This window comes from Dipodomys spectabilis, unplaced genomic scaffold, assembly GCF_019054845.1.
Source record: "Dipodomys spectabilis isolate Male_0828 unplaced genomic scaffold, ASM1905484v1 ptg000125l, whole genome shotgun sequence".
NCBI lineage: Eukaryota > Metazoa > Chordata > Mammalia > Rodentia > Heteromyidae > Dipodomys > Dipodomys spectabilis.
Window position 1 is genome coordinate 2,386,004 of NW_024870802.1, and position 15,556 is coordinate 2,401,559.

Consider the following 15,556-nt stretch of genomic DNA (forward strand, 5'->3'; position numbering starts at 1 on the left):
TAGTACCTTGATTACCCTTGAAAAATAATAATTAATTGCAAACATTCTAAGGTACTCACTGTTGTTATCTGCTCTTTTATAATTCTGTGCATATATATTATTTGGACAAGTCAGAGAAACCATCACCATCAAATAGCAGAAAAATTATTTTCTCACCTGTTGGCAATATCTTCCTGTCTCCTTTGGATCCAACCACTTCTCCGTTGATGCCGATAGGGTTTGAAGATACTGAATTGTCTTCCTGACTAGATAAATATTGTTTGGTTTGTTCACAAAGCAAAAAATTGTCTTTTTTATTCCCATTCTCTGGGCTTTTCAACCTGAAATTAGGATGGTTATGGTGTGCTCCAGGACTTCTTAGAGAATCATGTGTTGGAAGCTTGCTTTCATTTTTCTCAAAATTAAATGGCTCTGTCATCTTACAAGTAGACACTTCCAAACTATTTCTTGGCATCATATTAGGCACTAATGTAACATCCATCAAGGTCTAAGGAAATAAAAATATTTGAAACAACTTTTAATTACAAAAGAACTACTGTAGTTTAGTTCAAATATTATATAATGGATAGTTATAATAAATAAGTCCAAAGCAGACCAAACCTTGACACCAAAATCTGGTCTACAAGATACTAGAACAGTTCTCTTTGGATAAGTAAAAGCTCCAAGTTTAACAGAGTTCAACAAAAGACTAACCAAAAAAATGGGGAAAAGGTCATTCAGAGACCCACACTTTCCTTACTTTCAAAAGCATTTGAAGCAGTAGGAACAGAAAAGGCCTTTTATATCTTAAAAAAGATTTCCAATCTAATTTCACATTACTAGTGAAATACTAGTGTCTCATTTCAATCTGGTCCTACCTTTCTATTATCTCCTAAGTCCTCTACTCTCTGCTACTTCATGCTCCACCTTGACTCTCCCATTTGCCTGATCAGCCAAGCAGCCTTCCCAATTCATCTGACCTTACCCCAATCCTCTCTGGTTTTCCCAAGCCCCTTATTCTGACAGTCTGTAACTGAATGCTCATAAATTTTAACTTGTACCTATTTCATAGGCCTATTAGTATGTACCTTTTTCCAAAAATAAGTTATAGGCATATTACAAGCTTTCCACATTTCATCTGTTGAAAAGTATCTCAGAGAAACTTCTATCTAGAATTGGTGGTGGTCATACCTTTCCAACTGCTCTTAAAAATAATAATAAAAAAAAAGGAAATGCCACTGGCTGCCAGTAGCTTATGCCCGTAATTCAAGCTGTTCAGGAGGCTGAAATCTGAGGATCCAGGTTTGAAGCCAGCCCAGGCAGGAAAGTCTTACCTCCAATTAATCACACACATACAGAGTCAGAAGTGAAGATGTGGCTCAAGTGGTAGAAGGGACAGCACCCAGATCCCGAGTTCCAGCCCAGAACTGGCACCAAAAATAAAAGGAAGTATCCTGTTTGAGAGGAATCACTCAGAGTGGACAAACTAGTCTTTTTTTAGGGGGGGTCCAGTCATGGGGCCTGAATCTGGGCCTGGGCACTGTCTCTCAGCTCTTCAGCTTAAGGCTAGCGCTCTACCACTTGAGCCACAGCTCTACTTCTGGCTTCTCTCTTTTTGCTTATGTGGTGCTGAGGAATCGAACCCAGGGCCTCATGCATGCAAGGCAAGCACTCTACCACTGAGCTACCTTCCCAGCCCCAAACTACTACTCTTCTTTTTGACACAGTTATGATAATTTTGTCTGTAAGCTGCAGGAAAAACTTTTGTCTACTTTCCCCAAAATTTCAGAGGAAACAAAAAGTCACAGTAAGCTGAAACTAGTAAGTAATACTTTAATGTTGACATGGTTTTGAACATAAATAAAGAGAAATCTTCCCTCTTCCTCTGTCTTAAGTTAGGTCTGGTCTAACCCAACTGGACAATACATAAAAGAAAATGAAATTTTAAAAAGAAACATACAAGCCAAGCAGGAGTGGCTCTCACCTGTAATCCTAGCTATGCAGGCTGAGATCTGAGTAGTGGTTCAAAGCCAGACTGGGCAGGAAAGTTTGTGAGACTCTTACCTCCAATTAGTCACCAAAAAAGCCAGAAGTAGAGTTGAGGCTCAGTGGTAGAGTGCTAGTCTTGAGCTTTTCGGGGATAGTGCCTAGAATTCAAGTCCCAGTACTAGCGCGTGCACACACACACACACACATACACACACACGCGCGCGCGCGCGCGCTCTCGCTCATGCACGCACACACACGTACATTGAAAGGTGGGCAATCTCAGTGCACCAGATTCTAGGAAGATTCCCTAACTGTAGGACCTCAGAGACGCAGGTAGGCAGCTATCGTGGGAGATCTACATCTGCCAGGAAAAGTATACCTGTATCAACAAGTCTGCCTAAAATCGAGGAATAGGTATATTCACTGAGAAATAAATCAGATTACAAAAGGAAAAGCTCCCCTCCCAGGGGAACTGGTAGTAGGGAAGGGGGGTAAGAAATATGTACATTGAGTAATTCTAGACTCTGCATAGGAGCTATGAAGAAGTCACATTATGAAATATTAGAGTAACTACCAGAAGAATAGCTACAGAATGTATATGAGTAAAATCAAAGAAAAAAATCTTAAACAGGAAAAACATCTACACACTGGCAATCCAAAGCATCAATAAGATAACTGAAGCAAGCTCCAATAATATATCAAGGAATTCACCTGAATTAGGACATAGACACACCCATGGTGAAAAGCATACAGATGTTATGCACAAATGGCACATATAAAACCAAACTTCTATAGTAAGGTTGAAAATAAAAGGATAAAATACAGGTAGTGGTTCATGTCTGTAATCCTAACGACTCAGGAGGCTGAGATCTGAGGACCACAGTTCAAAGCCAGCCCATCAGGAAAGTCCGTGAGACTTTTATCTCCATTAAACCACTCAGAAAACTGGAAGTGGCACTGTGGCTCAAGTGGTAGAGCACTAGCCTTGAGCTGAAGAGCTGATAGACTGCATTCAGGCCCAGAGTTCAAGGCCTACAACCAACAATAACAACAACAAAAAGGACTAAAATATGCAGATATGCATGTTTTATGATATTCAGTAACAAGCAGATAAACAAAATGGTGAAATGTTAATATTAAGAGCAGATAAAATGGAACACTGGTAAAAAATCCTGAGACAAAAAATAAATAAGATAGAATTAATCCTCTAAGGAAAGACAGAGTAGCCAGGAATCTTTGTATTATAACAATGCTTCTTTGATATATAGGAAGCAAAAAAACTGCTGATTAATTCAACTGACAATGATAAGCTCAGATGTGCCTCAATGAAAGCAATAGGGAATATTTTAGAAACATAATAAATCTGATCTAATAGGGATGACCAATTCAACTATAAGACTACATTATCTCCAAACAAACACACAGACACACAGACACAGACACACAGACACACAAACCCCTACTATCTAAAGCCCAGATTTACTTTTAACCATATGCACAAACTGGGCAAAGAGATTTTGTTGCTGCTATTTGAAAACAGTAAAATGCCACAAAGAAAATAACAGCAAACACACCTACACAAAAAATTAAAAAACTGAGCTGGCTGCAAAGTATCAAAACAAAGATGACAATTTTGATACCTTTGCAAAAGTGGGATAAGTAGGTATTCAAATACTGCATAGATGCTGTAAATATGCAAGGTTAGTCCACAAGACATCATGACCCTTGCTTGCAGCAATACTTGTTAGTCTCCTTACCTGAAATGTTAGAGTCTGCAGCCTGAGATCATGTAGTATCATTTGGATTTGGCAGTACTGGGGAAAGAGACATGTCCCAAATCCTTTTGCTTTTTTGTTTTTTAAACAGTCTTTGCTTTTAATCAGCCAACCTTAGATGTCTTGTGCTACTTTTGCTTCCGCAGTAGCTGAGATTACAGCCATATGTACCATCAAGCCTAGCTCCCCCTCAGTCTTAAAACAAGCAACATTCCCCCCATATGTAACTATTTCATAGGGTCCTGGTAATAAAAATATATCGAATCATCCTACAATTTATAGTAACTGGTCATTTTTATGTTTCCTTAGCTAAGCCAAGAGATTAATTCAGAGGTCCCTGAAGGTCTCTGTTAAAAACATCCTTGGATCTTTTCAGAGTTGGGAATCAAATGTAGTAGTGAGAAAACAGGAGACAGGAAGTCACCAATTTCTATGGTCCTGCTGATAAAAGTAAGGCCTCTAATTTGCTTTGTTTTCAAGCTCTAACATCAATAACAAGTGAACCTTCCTAAGGACAGATGCTCTCTTTTTACTGGCTCAAATTCCAACTTCCCCCCCTCTTACATGCTGCTAGAAGCATCCTAGGGCAGGCTGTACAGTGAGCCAGGCCCTCTTTTACCTCCAGGAGACCAGAGTAGAGTAAATTCCTAGTGAGTTAATTCTTTCAATAACCAAGTGTACTCAGAGATACCCAGCTGTAAGCTTTTCCTTCTCCGATGTTTACTTTTGCCTTCCTGGAAAGGAAATGCATTCAGGGAGAACCATATTACCCAAAAGAAACATCACACTAAAGCTACAAAATTCAATGGTTCAGTAGAGCATGAGCTTTGAAATCAGATCTAAGGCCTGCTTCCTTCATTTATCCTATTGGACAAATACCTTACCTTTCTAAGATTTGATGAATGCAATATGTGAACTGCAGTAGTCACTTTCTCATAAATGCTCATCATGAGGATTAAATGATTGGACAGACTTACCTAATCTCACTTAGCACAGTGGCTGCTTCCATTATTCCCACACCAAACGCCCAGGCTAGGAATCCAGCCAGGTTCTGGTACAACCAGAACCTTTACTCTCACACCTGCACTGACATTCAAAAGGTTTCCTCTTTTCCTGAGGAACTAACCTGTACATTAAAACCGGAAATAGAATCTAAGGATTCAAGTTCCGATTTGTAAAAAGGAGTAAGAGGCAATTAGGGGAGGAACTTGCTACCTCTCCAGACTCACCCCCTTACTCAGCTGAGAGGGAAATCCAGGTTTACAGCCCTAGCTGTGCAATCCTCACAGCTGGTTCTTAAGCAGTGAACTTAAGGCACCTGGCTCTTAAACTCCAGAGGCCCTCCAGGCAGGTATTTGTAATGTAGGCCCGAGAAAAGCCCAGAACCAAGAAAAGTGATTGGTATACAGCGGGCACATCAACACCTGCGAAAAGCTACTCTGGCTCACTCAAACTTAAGTGGATGCACCTTCCTCTCCCATAGGAGGTAGGAAGTGTCAGAGCAAAAAAGTTCTAGGTTTAGTAGTTTGCACCCAAGCTTTGAGTTTTAAAAAAGAGAAGGAAAAAAAAAGACAAGGCCATGATCCCACACACAAGCTTTCAAGAGAAAAGGAGGACACTTCCGTGTGGGGTAGTTGTATTGTCCCCACCTCTGGTCCTCAGCCCCACCCGGACCTGAGGTCCTCCCGGGCCCCAGAGTTCCCGCCAGAGAGCTGGCCACTTCCTCTCCCCGCCCAGACCCACCTGGCACGCGCCTTCCTCCCTGCCGACCTCACTTCCTCCCCCAGACCTACAGGCCACCTGGCTGGGGGCGGACGCCATATTGCTCCACCTGCAGGGGGAATATCCGGCCCCTCCGATAGCCCTTCAACTCCTTTCACCCGGGCCTGCCGGCCTCCGCGTGGTCCCCTGCCATGGCCGGGAAGCTTCTCACAGCAGTTACGGCCGGAAGGGTTGTTCTCCAAACCCACGGCGGAGTTCCTGCTTGTCCTCATCCCCAGTTCCAGGCCTCTTCCCCACCTCACCCCCCGACTCCACCCAATACAGAGCCCACCAAACCTCCCAGGACCTGCCCTTCCCAGCCGCGGTTCCGAGGTCCCCCCTCGCCCTTCCCATCCTCTTACTTCGGGCTTTGTGCCCGGCTCAACGCCTGACTTAACGCCTGATCTCAACGTCCACCCACCAACGTCTGGACCTCCCCCCCCCCCCCCCAACGACCCGAGCCCTCGGCCCTGGGTCGCCTTCCTGCAGCCTGCCTCTCCTCCCAGGTTCCGGAGAAGCCCGATCTAGAAAGAGGCGAAAGCGCCACGGGCCCCTGACCTGTGTCTCTGGACGTCGGGCTGCGGTGGTGGCCTGGGCCTCGGCCTTGCCAGGACGTGCTGTCGCGCCCAGGGCTGTCTGGTGCTCACCTTGCTCCGGTGCCCAGCGACCCTTGCGGCTGCAGCCCTGCACTTGCGCCGTCCGCGCCCACGAGCGCCCGCGACGCCCACGTGCGCCCTCTGCGTGCGCCACGTCTGCCCCGCCCCCAGGGCGCCCCCCCCCTCCCCGCCTCCTGCTCAGTTATGGGGAGCAGGTGGTGCGGCTTCCGGACCCCTGAGTTCTTCCACGCGAGCTGCATGGAACTGTGTTTCCAATTCTCTTTAGCTCCCCGGGGAGCTCCGTGGCCGGCTGTGGTGCCCAGGTGGCCTTGGCTCTGCAGAAGGCATCTGGGGCACCTTAGCCACCGTGGGCTTTACCCAGTGAATCCACTGCCTCTGCCTGGGGCTGGGGACCGACTCAGAGTGATCAGTTCTGTCCAACGATTGAAGGTGGTGTTGGCTCCCTGCTTTTTTGTTTTTGTCGGTCGTGGGGCTTGAACTCGGCCTGGGTGCTGACCCTCAGCCCTATCGGCTCCACGTGAGTGCTCTACCATTTCAGCTTCAGCGCCACTTCCGGTTTTCTGATGGTTAATTGGAGCTGAGAGTCTCAAGGACATTCCTGCTCGGGCTGGCTTTGAACTGTGATCCTCAGATCTCAGCCTCCTGAGTCGCTAGGATTAGAGGTGAGCCACCAGCGTCTGGCTTCCCTGCTCTTTTTAACCTTTATCTATAGAACTCTCTAGACAATTTGCATTTGTCACCCAACTCATGGTCAATCTAAAGTTGCATTTTAGTCACTTTCTGCAATGTTTGGAAGCAAATCCTAGATTTTTTAAATAATAGTTTTAGAATTACAGAATAAATGGAGAAGAAAATAGAATTCCCACAATAAGGCACCATCAGCTTCTCCAAATAGTGTGATAGTATAATGTATTTCTTGTTTTCCTACACAATTAAAGTGGGGAGTTTGGATTTTGGTAGTCTTTCACCCCTCCCCCTCTTCCCCTCTTCGGATCCAGAGTCCCACATTACACTTGTCTCCTTGGGCTCAGATTGGCCTTCACAGTTTCTGATGACCTTGAGAACTTCCAAACAACTGGCCGGACATTTTGTAGGATGATCCCGTTAGAATATAGATTACTGGAAGGAAGACCACAGAGGCAAAAGGACATTTTCATTGTATCATATCAAGCATATATCTAATGAACATGACCAGTGACAACTGATGTCAGACCTAATCATCACTGAGGTAGTGTTTGTTAGAGTTCTCTACTATAAAGTTTTTCTTTCCACGTAGAAAATTTTTGAAAGATGCTACCATGCCACACCCACATGTGAACTGAATAAAAGCAACTTTCATATATTTCTTGCCACAAACTTATAATACAACCTTGTAGCTTTTCAGTTCAGGAACTATTTAAAAACCACAGTCTGGAAAATAGAGGTATTAGGTTAGGTTGGTTATTTTTCTAGGTCTTTTAAACGGGCTATAACCCCCCCCTCCCTCCCACCCAGGGCCTTGTCCATGTTAGGCAAATGTTCTAACCTACATCCCTGGCCTCAGACTTTTTAATGAAAATAATTGCACTATGAATTTATTGTGAAAATTGAAACACAGGATTTTAGGGTTTAATTTCTTTGATTTTTATGTGTGGATTTCTTTTCTCTATAAGTGAAAAGCTTGGCTCCCATAAATTTCACACCATGAGAGGGGCTGTTTTAAAGTCAAATCATTTATTTTGTCACAGGTATTCTAATGGCAAAATGTACCTTTAATATATTTGAGAAGTGCTATTTCCTGTTGAAAAGGATAATGTTGCATGTTGCTCCCCCTCTCCCCCCACCAGGGCAATTAGTATTAAAGAAGCATAAAGACAACTACTAAGCTTTGCTTCACAAACGATTGCATTGAAAACTCTTCCTAAGAGGATGTCTTAAGCTGAAAAAAGCACAGCATTGTTTCACTGCTCACTTTTCTTCTGCAGACTGGGCTGGGGAACTGCCTGTGATGCCCTTTTAAGTGGTCGTGCAGCTGGCTGGCATAGCCAGCCTGGATAAAGTCCGCTCAGCCCCCCAGGGGCTGGCTCAGGCCTTTGCAGGAGACCAACGCATCAACAGTTTATTATTAAACAATGGCAGTAGGTGCCACTCTGAGGATCCGAACTCGGGGGTGTTATGGAAACAGTTTGTCGGGCTGAACTGTCACATGGACAGGTAGGCTGCTCCTGTCCACTCCACTGGCCCGTCCACGTGAGGTCCAAAGTTTGCGCATCAGAGTTGGGAAGCCACCATTTCGAATTCTCTTTTATTGCTTTACGCTTCTGACTCATAGGAGAACCAGCCCAAAAGGTGAGGGAGACACCACCCAACCAGCACCCCTGTGGGTCGGGAAGGGTCGGGAGCTGTCGGACAAGTCTCGGGTCAGGTGGAGTGGAGACTGGTTGGCCAGGTCCCGAGGGGGCAATCCAGGTACGCGAGGCGCTGGGCGGGGCCTCCCGGGGCCGGGCTAGGCTAGAGGCGGGCTCAACGCAGGCTCCTCCCACTGCAGGCCGGTTACCTTGGACCTGAAGGTGCGTGGCGTCACGCCGCCCGCGCCGCGCTGATTGGCTCCTCCTTGGAGCCCCGCCCCCTCCGCTGTGGCCAAGCCGGCTTCAGCGTCGCCGCCATCTTTGTTGATGTGTCAGCTCCGCGGGGGTTTCGGGGGGAAGCTGCGGCGGCGCGCGAGGGGATCGGCCCGGATCTCCACCGCCTCCTCTCCTGCCTACACCTGATTTGGCGGAGCCCACCATGGAGAAGGTGGCCTGTGAACCGGAGCTCCAGCGGCCTCTTTAGGGTGCGGCCTGGGGCTTGGAGAAGTGGGGTGAGTGCGTGAGGGGCGTCGGGGTGGGGGGCCCGAGGGGCGGGAGTCCCCGCGTCCCCGGCCGTCCCAGCCCCGGGCCGGGGCGACTCGACCCTGTCTCCCCCTCCAGCTTCTCTGAGGGCGGCCGCCGGGGACGGGGTGAGGCCGGTGACCCGGACGAGGGTCGGGCCGGGCCGGGGGCTCGGAGGCCCGGGGAGGGCGGCGGCGGCGGGGGTCGGGCGCGCGGGCCGCGGGAGCCCCGGGTCCGGGCAGGTGCCCGGAGGTGCGCGGGCCGGCGGCAGCCGTGCGCCGCCGGCCGGGGATCGTCCCTGGACCCCGTCGCGGGTCCACGTCGGTGTGTGTTCCGTGTTTACCGTGGTGACTTCCTGGCCCCCGCCAGACACTTCGTCCCCAGCGCCTCCCGGGTCCGGAGAAGCGGCCCTCGGCGGGTGCGGAGCAGAGACCCGCGGCTCTTTGTTTTTATGTTGCCTTTGGAACCCCGGACCCGCGGCATGTCCTCAGCCCTTGGTGATGGGGAGTTTCAAGTGTGACTCTCTTCCAGTGGAACGAGGAAAAAGGAAAAAAGGTTTCTGTTTTAATCCCCCCCAATTAAACACAGCTCCTCGAAGTGCGCCCGAGCAGCCGTCCCGGGACCCGAGCTGGAGGAGTTAGGCTGGGCCAGCTGTTGACCGACCTTGCAACTTCCCGCAAATCTTCACATCTTGATTTTTTATTTCGAGGAAGATACCTGGATTTGAAGTCAGAGCAAGAATTGGGACTAGAAGCCCGCGTCGTTCACTGGTTAGTCTTGCTGCCCACGAGAACCTGAAGAGTTCATCGTAAAAACAAAAAAAAAGATAGGGGGGATAGCGCTTAGCATTTGGTGGTTTTTACTCTGCATGTGTGTCCTGCTCGTTGATGCCCAGCTTATTTGTACCGAAAACTAGGCAGGCGCGGGGTTTTTCTAAGGAAACTGTGTGGTAAAAGAGTGGAACGATATTGCATAGAGGCGTGCTATAGTGATTTAAAAAAATGATTTAGATACATTGTGGGTGCGGCCTTTCCCGGTACTAAACTACCCTCATAATTGCAGAGCTTCGATCTTGTGAAAAAGATTGAAGTTCAGTAGGCATTGATAGCAAAACGGCAAAGTATCCCAGAATAAAGTCCACTGTTTCCTTTGCAGCCAACTTTTCTGTGTTTAGCCATCTCGTACGCAAATTTTAAGAAATGGATTGACCTACTTTTTGTTTTTTAATCCTTTCATGTTATTTTAATTTGGCTGATGATACTGGTTTATTCACAAATTTAGCAGTATTAGGAGTACACATTCCTTTTCTCCAATGTAATAGGGAAGAATGTAAAATTATGGAAGAACCTCCCAGAAGATGCTTGGATTATTTATACTTTTTAAAGGACTAGTCTAATTCAGAATAATCGCATGTAAACTTAAAGCTTCTTTTGATGGTAGAGATTCAACAGCAAGTCATTGCCATTTCCAAGTCTATTTTGTGCTGACTGAAAGGAGTGATTATGTTGTAGTGTAGTGACCACACTGTAAACTTTTAGTTTCTTCACTTATAAACTGAAGAATTGCCTTTTGATGCTGTTCAGCAACAGCGTGACTGATGATAATTGTTTAGTGTATTCAGTTTTAAAAATCCATTTATAGCTACCTGCCGATGAGTAATGATGTGTGTACTCTTAGGGAAGAGATGATAGGTTGAAGCATGAAACAAGCACATTTAGAGCATCATTTTTCCCTTTAAAGAATAACCAATAAGCTAGCCTGGTTTATCGAACCGTAAGAGTCATTAACCAGAAGTTCTGTTTTTTTTCTTTTGGTTAAATTTGAGTTTTTTTTTTTCCATAGGCTTTTGCTTTGACTCCTTTTTTTTTTTTGTTCACTCTATTTTTAACAAAAACTAATTCTTGAACTTTTCATAAAGATATCACTTGGTTTACAATAGTTAAATGTTATATTGAGTATTTCTTTTAGGGGAAACAGTAGGATAGATAATTTGAATCTACAAATGATTGTCTAATCTTACATTGCTTCATTCTTCTCATTTGAACATTTTTGAGCTCCAATTAAAAATTTTGATTTGGGCTAAGAAGTAAAAAAAGAATAACTGAGGTGAAGGTTCCCTAAAAACCAAGAATGAATGGACCCCAACACAACACTGGCTGGATTATGAGTGTATTTCATAATAACATACCCATCATTAAGACATGTGAGCTGAGAGTCTTCTATAGAATTATGTAGTAAGTGCTAATAATGGTTGTCTAAACTACATCATACCAAGTTAACCAAAGCCAGGCCAAAGTTGACATCCAAATTTAAGCATTAACTGAAACTTTTTTGTTTAAAGCAGACCAGCAACTCTTATTTTGTATCTGTGGGAGTTTGGGGGTGTCAAAATTTTTTATTTTTTCAGATTTGGAAGAAAATGTAGATGGGAGTGCAATTCATATTTTATTAAACACACTGAGACATAAAATTGCGTGTATCTAAATTTACTGATAGTACAACATCTATAACTTGATAATGTGATATATGACATGGCCTTGTAAATCCTAGGCAAGCACACTTCCACTGAGGTACATCCCCAGCCATCTTGGAATCTTGGTGAATTGCAATTTCTCTTTTTCCTTTATCTTGTTACAGAAGTAAGTAGTTTCATCTATTGCCCCAAGCCTTTTAATAACCATTGGTGTGGGAGGGTGTGGGGAGTTCATGCATACCAGTGTACATAGCGTACAGTTCTGTACAGGAGACTTGATACAAAGCTAAACAATCCCCTCATAGGGATAATTGACCTTAACCTCATATATTTTCTGACTGGTGAGCTTTATTCTAGTTTAGGTTTCACTTAAAAGTAACTCAGTATATTAAATTTAGAATTTCTCCAAAGCTTACTTAGGATGTAACAACTGTACTTTAAAAATATTGTTTGCATTTTGTAGAACAAATGCAGAGTTTCTTTAAGCAGTTTTTATCTTTTAAAAGTAAAATTTGGTCTGCATACCTTCACCTTATTTGAACCTTAATTGTCAGATGTCTTCAACATGGGAAACATGAAAAAAAATGATTACAATATTTAAATGTTTTATATGTAGTATACATTTTAGAGCATTAGTGGGATAATTTAAATCTACAAATGATCTTCTAATCTTACATTGCTTAAAACTTCACTCTGAACTTTTTCAGCTGAGATTGAAAATTTTTGTTTGTGCTAAAGTAAACAAGAGGAAAAATAATTGGGGTAAATTGGCAGATACCAAGAGGAAACGAACCCCATAATAGTATGGACTGGATGTGTATGTGTAACCATAGGTTCTATTTACAAAAAAACGCAAAAACCTTTATTCAGGAAAATTAATCTTTTAAAATTAATGGTTGAGGGGCTGGGAAGGTGGCTCAGTGGTAGAGCGTTTGCCTTGCATGCTCGAGGCCCTGGGTTCGATTCCGCAGCACCACATAAGCAAAAAGAAAAAAGCTGGAAGTGGCGCTGTGGCTCAAGTGGTAGAGCGCTAGCCTTGAGCTGAAGAGCTGAGGGACAGTGCCCAGGCCCAGAGTTCAGGCCCCACGACTGGACCAAAAAAAAAAAAAAAAAAAATTAATGGTTGAGAACACACTCGGGATTAAATGAATGCTTTTTTTTGTTTGTTTGTTTTTCTTTGATTTTAATTGGCCTCAACTGTGTTAAAATTGATCAGAAATGTAAGTTACTCTTTATGCTACTTTCAAAGTATATTTGGGAAATATGTATCACATTTTTTGTTACAGACTTTACAGAAAACCCTTATGAGAACAGCAGGAATCTAAAAAGCTTAATTTTCTTAATAGATGTTGTTAGAGAAGTCTGTGGTGGGCATTGTTGGGAATAGGAATGGTATATAATTTAAAAATTTGTACTTCACTGTAAAAAGTATTTATGCTTAACTTAGGTTTCTCAATTGGATTTTTTCCCATAATTTCTGATGAAATACTGACAGACCTTAAAATAATGTAATGTTAAAATACTTTATGAGCTAAAATACAAAGAGTAAAAGATTTAACACAAGAGACTATGTATTGGTCTATTGCACCTCCGGTGTGCACCACAAGGATTATTTTTATTGTTTACTGACATTTTTCTAACACTTAAAACAATTTCCATAGTAGATGGTCAGTGTTTTTAAGGTAATGAATTAGTTCTTTGGAGTTATTTTTGAGTTGGTACCTTGAGAACCTGTTACCAAATATCTGCAGTTTAGATTGAATTGTATTTGCAGTTTATTGGGTAAGATTAAGTTCTTTGTTCACAGTATGAATCAGTGGAGAACAGGAGCTAGAACCAAAATTGATTAGAAAATGCTTTTTGTATGAAAATAATTTTGTAGGGTTTTTTTGGTTTGTTTTTAAGAAATGCACTTGTGTGCAGGTGACTGACACCTGTAATCCTAGCTGCTTAGGAAGATCAGATCTGAAAGATCTTAGTTGGGCAGAAAAGCCCTCAAAACTTTTCATCTCAAATTAAGCAACAAAAAGCAGAGTGGAAAGTGTAACTTAAGTGATAGAATGGTAGCCTAGCAGGTAAACTGAGCTAGCTCAAAGTTCTCAGTTCAGGCCCTGTACCAACCAGTCCTCCCTACCCTCACCCCCATCCCCCTGCCCCCCTCCCAAAAAAAAAGAAAAAAAGAAATGTAGGGGAATGAGTTCATGATTGGCTTTGAGGTAAATAAAAAATTGTTTCTTGACCAGTTACCTACAGCTGATGAGCTCCAGTAAGAGCGAAACCAGTTCTCACCTGTTGAAATAATTTTGAAGTGTGAATTGGTCCTGTAGTACTGTGTCAGAAACGGAAACAATTGAGAATAAAAGAGGTTTCACTTAATAATTTTGTGGCTAATATTCTATTTGTCAGTTCTGGGGCTTAAACTTAGGGCCTGAATGCTGTTCCTGAGCTCTATTTTCTTAAGGCTAGCATCACTTTAAGCCACTGCTTGGAGTTTTCTGGTAGTTAATTGGAGATAAGAGTTACAGACATCCCTGCCGGACTGGCTTTGAACCAAGATCCTCAGATCTCAGCTTCCTCAGTAGCTAGGTGCCACCAGCACCCAGCTATATGACTAATACTTTAAATACAGTATTTCTCCTAATGCATAAATAAGTTTTACTAAAAGATCAGAATTAACTTTTTTTTTTAACCTCAGTCATTTATACTGTAATCTATGATTTTGATTTATGTATATATTTATATACACACATATATCTGTGATTGTGAATTTGAATGGTACAAACACTTCTTCAAACTATTTGTAAACAAATCTCTCGTTTTACCTGCCCTCTTAGTCTACTGCTAGGCTCTTCTGTTCCCAGTAGCATTTGATGACAACTCTTCTTCCCAAAAGAAAAAACTTGGACAGCATCCAAATTGGTGTACATCAGCATTACCAACTGGAGACCTGTAGAACTCAGTTGATCTCAGTTTCTCCTAGATAATTGTGGACATGATTAAGCTTACCACATTGTTTTTGTCTGTTACCATACCATTCTTGTGTAGTTATTTGTATATACAGACATGAATCTTTGCTAATCTTTCTTTTTTGGTCTCCAGTTTGTACTCATTTGAACATCAAACAACTAAATTTGTAAGCTGAAGAAACCAATTTATATGATGATGTTTTCAAAAGTTATGGGTGTATTACTTAGAGAAGTTATAGAAAATACTTGGCATACAGGATATTTGAAACTGATTTTTAGTCTAGGTAATTAAATACATACAGGTATTCTTTACCTAGATGAATGTCCATAGGATGTGAAACACACTTTTGCTATTCTGTATTGTCTTGCTCACTAAACTTACTTAATCCACTAAATGCTGTTTGGCTGAAGGTGGTTGGCTGAGCAAACCCCAGTGGTTCCTTTCACCATTGGTATGGAATAGCACTTGCAAAAATAAGGGCAAATTGCTACTATCTGCTCATTCCATTTTGGCCTGCTTTGGGCTCATCTTTTATTGGTATGCTATACACTAGTTATGATGTTTATAACCACTTCATTTTCAAGCTGGGCGCCAGTGGCTCATGCCTGTAATCCTTGCTACTGAGGAGGCTGAGACCTGAGGATTGCGGTTCAATCAGCCTAGTCAGGAAAGTCTGTGAGACTCTTATCTCCAATAAACCACCTGAAAACTGGAAGTGGCACTGTGACTCAAGTAGTAAAGTGCTAGCCTTGAGCTGAAAAGCTGAGGGACAGCACCCAAGCCCAGAGTTCAAGGCTCACAACCAACCAAAAAAAAAAATGTATGTACATATATATATATATATATATTCACTTTATTTTTTAGATATGTTTCTAAATTGGTAAGGTTTTAAATTCAACAACACACTCATAAGATGTATCTGGTTTTGGAAGCAGAGATTAAACTCAGGCCTATGCATCCTAGCCAAGAGCTTTCTGTCTCCTGAGCTATGTCCCCAGTTTATAAGTGAATCACTTTAAGTAAGTTAATGTGGCTGGCCAATGTCCTTGTCATTTTATTTTGTCCCGGATTTTGGGATATAACATGCTTCACAAAGTTTTCCACTGCTTAGTGTATTTATTGTTAGTCTAAACCAAGCCTTTAATA

General features: G+C 43.1%; 2 protein-coding genes across 2 annotated transcripts in view; one reads left to right on the plus strand and one right to left on the minus strand.

Annotated features, from left to right (window-relative positions):
• Window positions 1-8,090, minus strand: part of Tdrd1 (tudor domain containing 1) — a 44,940-nt gene extending 36,850 nt beyond the window's left edge. The window contains exons 1-2 of the mRNA XM_042689356.1: window positions 8,073-8,090; window positions 157-487 (exon numbers count right to left, since the gene is read on the minus strand). Of these exons, the coding sequence (XP_042545290.1) occupies window positions 157-481 (325 nt within the window). The 5' untranslated portion in view covers window positions 482-487; window positions 8,073-8,090. The remainder of the gene's footprint in view (window positions 1-156; window positions 488-8,072) is intronic.
• A 572-nt stretch (window positions 8,091-8,662) lies between these two features.
• Window positions 8,663-15,556, plus strand: part of Ccdc186 (coiled-coil domain containing 186) — a 36,701-nt gene continuing 29,807 nt past the window's right edge. The window contains exon 1 of the mRNA XM_042689253.1: window positions 8,663-8,960. The gene's annotated coding sequence lies outside the window, so the exon portion shown is untranslated. The remainder of the gene's footprint in view (window positions 8,961-15,556) is intronic.